The sequence below is a fragment of the Sciurus vulgaris genome (genome assembly GCF_902686455.1).
Source record: "Sciurus vulgaris genome assembly, chromosome: 14".
Lineage (NCBI taxonomy): Eukaryota > Metazoa > Chordata > Mammalia > Rodentia > Sciuridae > Sciurus > Sciurus vulgaris.
In genome coordinates, this window is record NC_136475.1 from 79,242,896 (window position 1) to 79,251,124 (window position 8,229).

Genomic DNA, 8,229 nt, shown 5'->3' on the forward strand with positions numbered 1-8,229 from the left:
ACTGAGGCCAAGTAGCACCTCGCTGGGGAACCTGACTTTTTTCACTGTTTGTATGGCGTCTGTGAAGCATGAACTTGACCAGATCCTGATTTCCAGGTAGAGAGAACAGGGACTGGGAATGGTGGACTCCCAATGTGCCCAGGAGCAAGTGGAGGGGCTGCAGCCCCTCTCCCCTTCACTATCCTGCACCTGTGTCCAAGGGCCTGGCAGACTCAGGCATCTGCGTGGCTCCCCCTTCTCCATGCCCACCCGCCCTGGCATTGCCATCTGCTCTGACTCTCCTCAGGTACGAGGAGAAACCTCCGCAATGACCTGCTGGTGGCTGCTGACTCCATCACCAACACCATGTCATCCCTGGTGAAGGAGCTCCATTCAGGTGAAACCCGAGCTCCCCACCGCCCCACGCTCCCCACTGCACACTGCCGCACCACACAAGGTCACCACCACACGCCCCTGGTTTCACCACTTGGTTTTGCCTTTTAGGAACCTGCAGAATCTTCACCCAGTGCACTGCCGTCCCACACGTGGTCACAGCAGGACGGTCACACATTTAGGTTAATCTTAAGATTCCTGGTGAAGCAAACACAGTTCTCAGTTTAAAGAAATTCAGCTCTTAGTGCAGCCGGGCTCCTCCCTCTCATTGCTCTTCTACCTGTGCTTTGTCCGCAGTGGCTCTTTCCCTAGGCCCCATCGCTGGCTCCTCCTGAACCTGTCCTGATGTCGGCAGCCAAGGCAGCCACTAGTGCTGGGCTCTCCCAGCTGCCTTTCTGCTCTCCCTTATTTGATTTTGAAACCCTATCCTCTCCTTTCGTCCGTGACCAGGCTGTGATTTCACCTGAAGTTCTTGACCTGCTGCTTCCTCTGCTCCTCATGTTTGGTCTTATCTGACTTCTTTCTCCGTCTCTCCATCGCCTGGCCACTGCAGTGACTTTTCCAGAGACCTCTGCCTCATGGCATTTTCCCCTAACATAAAACCCAGGAAAGAAAGAGAAAATAAAAGGCTTCCTACATATCATCACACTTCCGAGTGTTCCCTCGACTCCATCAGTGACGTAACCGCCCGACACTTGTGATAGCAGCCGTGGGATTCCCTTGTGTCATGTTAGGCAAGTGGGCTCCCTTCCTGAGGGCTGTGGGTCCCTCACAACAGGGGCCTTCCTCTGTCCCTTTTCATCTAACATAGTGCTTGTAAGTACCTGGCAGTAATTTAGCAGGGTTTTTAAATAAAAATAGAAAGGAGTTTCTCCATAGATTATTCAGACACTTTTAGGGAAGGCCTTGGTAAGGGAACTTTACGGTGCCCCTTTCCCCATCTGGTCCTGTTCCTCATGCCCAGTGAGTCACAGCCCGCTCCATACACACACAAGCAGGGGAGGTGGTGGCCTTTGGAGACGACTTCACAGGTGATTAGAAGGTCCCTTCCCTAATACAGCTCCTGCAGTGGCCAGAAATCCCACTTACAGAGGGAATTTCAGCCATGAAGATGAACTGCCCTTGTGCCTTGGGACTGCTTGTTAGGATTTATGCAAGATAAGTTGCTGCTGAGCTCATCCACTAGGATGAGAGTGTGACAGGGTGGTTGGACATCTGTAAACATTAAGCATGCAGAGACCAAACAGTGTCACAGAGGTGGGGTGTTCACAGGGATAGTTAAGCATCTCTTGTAAAAGCAAAGGACGGTTTCAGCAGGATTATACAGTGTCATTTGGAAGACCCTCAGTGATCACATAGTTCAGTACCCTTACTTTAGATCTGTGGTGAGCGATTATCAGAAGAATGATTTGCCACCAGGTGCCGTGGCACAAGCCTGTAGTCCCGGTGATTCCAGAGGCTGAGGCAGGAGGATCACTAGATCCAGGTCTCCCTGGGTTTCCCCAGGGAGGAAAAACGGCTGGGGATATAGATCAGTGGTAGAGCACTCTTGGTTTCAATCCCTAGTACTGCAAAAAAAAGAAAAAGAAAAGTGATTTGCTTCAAGTCATGCAGCTTGAAGGGACAAAGCTGGTCCTAGAACTTAGGTCTTTAAAACGCGAAGCCAGTGTTCTTGCCCCACCCAAAGCAAGACATCAGACTCAGGGTTCCTTGAGGGCCCATTTCTCTCCCCAGCACTGAAGCCTGTAGATGCGGACTAAATCCACATGGCACAGTGTGTCCCTTAAATGCAGAAGTAAACCCTTTATGGGCAAAGGTGACAGTTTCTCAACGAATGAAGAGCTTTGTCCAACACCAGCACATTTTTAGCATCTTCTTGATCTTGGTTTCACAGGGTTTTGTTAGGATCAGAGTAGATACTCAGCTTATCTTTTCATGTACTGTATACAATGCACATATTCAACAGATATCCATAGCTTATCGCTTCTCCTCCTCATCGTTTAAGAATATTTTCACAAATAGTGGAGTGCTAGAATTCAAAGGGGTCTGAGAGGTTATTTAATCCAACTTGCTGCCCAATATAAAAATCCTCTGTTTGAATGTTACCAGTGAACTTACTCATGACCAACTCTGGTCACTAGAAAGTTCTTATTGGGGAACCAATACATGCCTTTCTGTAGTTGATTTATGCTTGTTCCCCCTCTAAAGGTACCCAGAACCAGTTCAGCCCCTCCTTTGCAGGTCACCTCCCACCTGTTGGGTGGCAGATAACATGGCTTCTCGCACACCTTCTCTTCTTCAGGCAGCTCTACCCAATTCCCTCACCCTCCCAAATATGACATGGTCTTCACTGTGCTGCCCTGTGGTTCAGTTTTCCAAGGCCCCAATTCAAGTGAGCACCCAGAGCTGAGCACACTGCTATATATCATGGGGGAACTGTCCCTGCAGAGCACAAGGGACCTGTGACTGTTCTTCAGGGAGCCCCTGGGAAAGCAGCCTTAGGCGGCATTAGCTTTACACTGTGCAGTTATTTTAAGTTTGCCACCAGCTAAAGCTTCTAGTTGTTTTTTGATTTTGTTTTATAGAAGCCAGTGTTAACCTAGGTGTCACTCAACTGTGCACTTACACTGTCACTTTCTTGAACCTAAATATGATTGCAAGATATTAGGTGTACCCCTGGCAGATGTCATCACCTTAGGAAAAACAGGCACCCTACCCCCACCCTGGTCACCAAAGAAGCCAGCAGCAGAGCCAGCAGCAGGGTGTGTACATCAGACTCGGAGGCCTGCACTGTGAACCTACAGCCAGAGTTCTGCCCCAAGCCTCCTATGTTACTCTGCTCACCCGTCTTTTGTGCTTGTGCTGTGCGGAAGGGTCACTGGCCTCCTTGGACTTGTTTTCACAGCAGAGGAAGGTGCAGAGGAAGAAGAAGAGAAGATGCAGAATGGGAAAGTCAGAGGTAAAGGCAGCCCCGCAGGAGCCCGGGTTTAGCAGGGCGCCTGCAACAGCAGAGCTGACACACATCACCACCGCCCTTGGTTTCTCCCCGCTTCCTACTGCCGCCTTTCCCAAACCTCCAGCCCCACAGTGCCTCTCACCTGCTCCCACCTGACCACCAGGCTTTCCCTCAGGTAGTAATGTGAGTTGACAGACAGAGCTTCATGGTTTCCTGATACTGTGGAAGATGGTTGGGATACAAGAAAACAGAAAACATGTTCCCTTGCCTCAGGGAGTTGGTAATCTGGTTAGGAAAGCAAGACTAGGATATGCAGCCTAAATAGGAGGCAAAATGAAACAGCGGGAAAGTTCATCACAAAACTTTGAACATACAGTAAGGGTTTCTGAAAAGGAAGAGATCATTGTAGGCTGGAATATCCAATGGTTTTGTCGCTTCTTGGAAAAATAGAAACCAAGAACAAACAGTGTCAGCAAAGGATAGCAATGCCTTCCTAATTTTATTATTCATAAAACCTATTTGATACTTGTTATCTGGGAAAAGAGCTGTGCTAAATTGTTTTCATATATAATCTCATTTAATCCTTAACATGTGCAATATGTGTGTAGTAACAGCCCCATTTTAGCAATGAGGAAATTGGCTCTGGAGATTCTGTTCATGTAGCCATGCATTGGGCTTGAATTGGGTCTTTCTGACTTTTCATCCTTCAATGTTAGGCTAATCAGAAAACAAAATTCTCTTGGGACATATGAGATTTAGCTTTTATTTATGTCCTATATTAATCTGTCTGTTACTGGATTCCTCCAAAACATAAGCTCCCTGAGGCACAGGCTGTGGTCTGTTTTCTTGGCATTGTTTTCTCTGTGCCTAGGACAGCACCTGGCACTTAGCAGGATGCCAGTAAATGATCTGTCTGTGGCAGTAAATAGAATGTGATGGAGAGGAGCTGGTCAGGGGAGAGAGAGGAAGTGGTCCGTTAGCCTTAGGAGACAGGTAGGGGTGGAAGGGAGGATGAGGAAGGGCCAGTGCTGAACCCAGGCACCTACTAGGTGCTGCCCCTACTACAGCTCTTCCTTCTCATCTGGCTTCACAGCCCCACAAGGGACGAATTCTAGACAGGATTCAGAGGAGTGAAGTAACCGGACAGGTAGTGAGTGGGAGAGCTGGATTCGTCCCAGAAATCTCCACCTCCACCCTCCAGGCTTTTGTCCAAGCAGAACAGGTGACAGTGAAGTGGGGAAGTCTCCGGAAGGGTGGGAAGCAGTGGAGTAGGAGTCACGGTAAGGAAGCCATGGCTAGAGGAGAGCCCCTGGGACAGTGGACTGGGAGCATTGCCCACAGAGGTGAGCGTGCTTGAGAGGAGAAGTCTCGGGAGACTCAGCAAGGTATTTGCCAGTGAAGAAACTGAAATTGCCAAGGGAGCAACTGGGAGAAGAGAGGAAACGTTCTGCAGGTGCTGAAACCATCCAGGAGCCAGGGCAAGGCCCGGGAGCAAGGGACATCTGTAGGCTGAGTTGGTGCCAATGGCACGGGGCCGCATGGTGGTCAGCAGCAGAGCAGCAGCTCAGACATCCAGACATGGAGGAGACCCACATCCCTTGCCGAGAGGAACCAGGCAGAAGGGAGGGGGAGCTACAGAAGGGAAATTTCCACGTACATAAACACAGGCCCCAAACACACCCGCACACACTCCAACCAGATCCCAGCATTCCCATGGAATGTTCTTGGCTGAAGACGTAACAGCTGCGGCCTTGGCCTCCCTCCCCATGTGCCCTCCCTGCCCCAGGAGCTTTCTCCAGGCCTCTCCCTGGCCTTCCCCCAGTTCCCTAAAGTGAACGCAGGGCTGTGCCCCAGCCACGGAGCCCTTGCCCTGACCGCGGACCCCCGCCCAGAGTCCTGGTTCAGGCCTGAGTATCGGCCATGTCTCCCATAGGAGTTGGGACGGCTGCCCGAGCCTGGACCGCCTGGCTCGGCTTTCTGTCTTTGCACCTGACTTGCCTGTCAGCGCCTCTCCTGTCTGTCTGCACCCGTTGCTCACAGCCTCGCCTCTCTTTCAGTGCTCAAGCTACAGTTTGTCTGTCTGTGAGCTCCTTCTGTGAGAATGTCTGCATTTCTATTTCTGTGGCCTTTACATGTCATCCCTAAGGGCAAGAGTGTTAAGAGTTGGGTGAGAGATGGGTAGAGTTTTTGGAAACATTTGATTCTCAACCTTGCATCAGCCCTAGGATGTGTCCCTGTAGCTACAGGGTTGCTCTTCTGTGGGTTTTTGTGGATGGACCTCCCATTCTCTGCCATGATCAAGGCCTGGGGTTTACTGTAGGCTGATCTAGCACCAGCTGTAGTCAGCTGAGCATTAAAGGTCAGTAACTACCCACCATAAAGGGAAGCAGGGAAAGACAATTATTTCCTTTTGGGGGGTTGAAATCATAACTGATATAATCTAAACCCGATCTGGTCAGCACCCTGTCAGGCATACAAAAGCCATGAGAGCCAAAGGGACACCTATGAAGAATTCAGACCAAGCCACACTCCAGCCAGATCATGCTTCTGCATGGCTCTCCGGTGGCACCCTGGAGAGTGCTTCTGCTCTGCTGGGGTGCCCTTCCTCTTGCGTGTCTCCTTGCCCTGTGTAACGCAGACGCACAGATGACACACAGACTGACCTCCCTCCTTCATCAGCCTCCTTGTCTCAGCCATTCCAGAGCCTCGTTTTATGCTCGTGTGTCCTTAGAATCTCCTCTCCCAGAACTGCCTTCCCAGGGTTGGTGGCTATCAATCCAATTTGCACACCAAAGGAACCCTGGTGAATAGCTGGACAGCAGCGGCCCTTGAGGGCCCATGTGATGTTTGCAGTCCCAGGACTGGCAGGAGTGAGACTGGACAGCCTAAAGCAGAGGCATTCACTTCCACCTTGCTCACTTCCAGAACCAGATGGGCTTGGCCCCAGTGTAATTGCCCCTGGAGTTAAGGTGGTCTCCATTTTATTATTTTCCTCTGTGAAACATTTGTCCCCGTGCTGTCTCGTGTCAGGTGTGGTTGCTGACTGTGGACGGTAAGTCTCCCCGTTACCAGGCCCTGGTCAGGAAACGGCAGTGTGGGCGAGGCAACCCTGAAGCCCCTGGGAGGGTGGGTCAGGAAAGCCCCCTGGGGAAGATCCAGGGCTGAGAAGAGCCGGGGCGTGACTGTGGTGTTGTTTCTGCCCGTGCTGCCACAGGTTAGCCGAGGAGCCAGACGCGAGGAAGCTCAGGTGAGTAGGAGCCTGCGTGGCCTCCGCCTTCCCACAGCCCCTCCCGCTACTTGTTTTGCGCCCTCGTGCCCCTTCTTCGGCTCGGGTCCCAGGCCAGAGCAATCTGTACAAGCCAAGCTACAATTAGGATTTTCTTCAAAGAATCCCGGTGCACCTTCCTCCCCCAGCCCTAGCGGTGAGCCTGCTTTGCCCTCTTTTCAGGCTGTGGCCTGGCCCCCAGGCATGCCTGATGTCACCAATGCTGCTGGCTGAAGCAGGCACTTCTCTGAGGGGCCTCCAGTGCTCCTGTTTCCCACAGACACTGACCATGCCACAGCCAGCACCCCTGGGATCCTGTCACCTGCACACTCCCCTGGCATAGCCCCTGACCCCAGACACATGTTGGAGCCATGTGGATCATACTGACTACAGAGCAGACCAACCTATTTCCCACGCGGCCTGACCAAGCTGCACCTTCCCACTTCCCCAAAGAACAAATGAATCAAAGTACAGTCGTCCCCACAGGCAGACACACCTGCCTTAAGGAATGAGACTTTCCTGTTTTTCCGTCTTGAGACCACAACTCACTCTGGTTCCAGCTCCAAGATATTGCTGCCTCTGGGTTTGCTCTCTTAAAGGAGGGCAACAGCAATCCAGGAGGCTGATGGAAGAGGATTCCAAGTTCAAGGCCAGCCTCAGCAACATAGTGAGACCCTGACTCAAAATAAAAATAAGGACTGGAGAGGTAGATCAGTGGCAGAGCACCCCTGGGTTCAATCCCCAGAACCACACATATGCCAAATGTGGGGCAGGCAGGAGGACAGAAGTGACGTCCAGCCAGCCCGTTCAGGGAAAGAGTCCATTCAAGTAGAGCAGCCATGAGACTGCCCTCCACTGTTTAGATCTTTTCTGTCCTCTCTTCCCCCTAATTTTTAAAACTAGGCATCATCTTCACTTACATATCTTCACGGCAGAAAAGCCAGGGCCTCTGCCCCCTGATCCAGAAAAGGAACTTCGTCAGAACTAAGTAGCATCCCCCTGGAACTACCTTTGCACCAGACCCAGCCTCTCCCTCCACCCACACCAGGTCCTCCGAGGGCTGTGTTCCCCACACACAGCCTCCCTGCAGTTTCAGCCTGCGCACGGGTCAGCGGGTGCATGTTGCAGATGCCAGTCCCCTGTGGCCCTGGGAATGCGGCCACTGGGACTTGGAGAACAGCTTCTCCCTCAATTTGCCTTCCACAACAAGCCCAGGCACCATAGCTCCCTGGGGAAGTCAGGAACTGACTGGCCTGCAGGAGCCTGCCAGAGCCCCTCGCTCCCTGGGGCAGAGGGACTGGGGTGGAAGGGAGGTGTGTTCTCGCCCACTCGATACGTAAGAGGAAACCAAGGCCCACACCAAGGCGCTCAGTGCCACTGTCCTCACTGACTCACATCAGGAGCTTTGAAAAACCAAGAGCGAGTAAAAAGGCAGAAACTCAAGGTGCCTCAGTTCATGCACACTCCAGTTCTGCTCTGTGCCCGGTGGAGGCTAGGGCTTCCCTCCCTTCCTCTTCAGTATTAATAGGTGTTTGGGCGTCCTCTTTATCTTTCTCCGCCACAATTCTGCCCAAGAATCCACCAAGTTCCAAACTTGCCATTGCGAACCCAGTTCTTCCACGGAAACATTGCCTGA

At 51.8% G+C, this 8,229-nt stretch overlaps 1 protein-coding gene across 13 annotated transcripts in view; it reads left to right on the plus strand.

Moving 5' to 3' along the window:
• Positions 1 to 7,689, plus strand: part of DTNB (dystrobrevin beta) — a 227,692-nt gene extending 220,003 nt beyond the window's left edge. For 5 of the 13 annotated variants that reach the window (XM_079111086.1, XM_079111076.1, XM_079111085.1 and 2 more), the window contains 2 exons: positions 287 to 376; positions 3,278 to 5,863. In XM_079111086.1, coding sequence (XP_078967212.1) covers positions 287 to 376; positions 3,278 to 3,363 — 176 coding nt within the window. In that variant the 3' untranslated portion in view covers positions 3,364 to 5,863. The other 8 variants (XM_079111084.1, XM_079111077.1, XM_079111078.1 and 5 more) reach the window with 6 other exon arrangements.
• Positions 7,690 to 8,229: the final 540 nt, after the last annotated feature.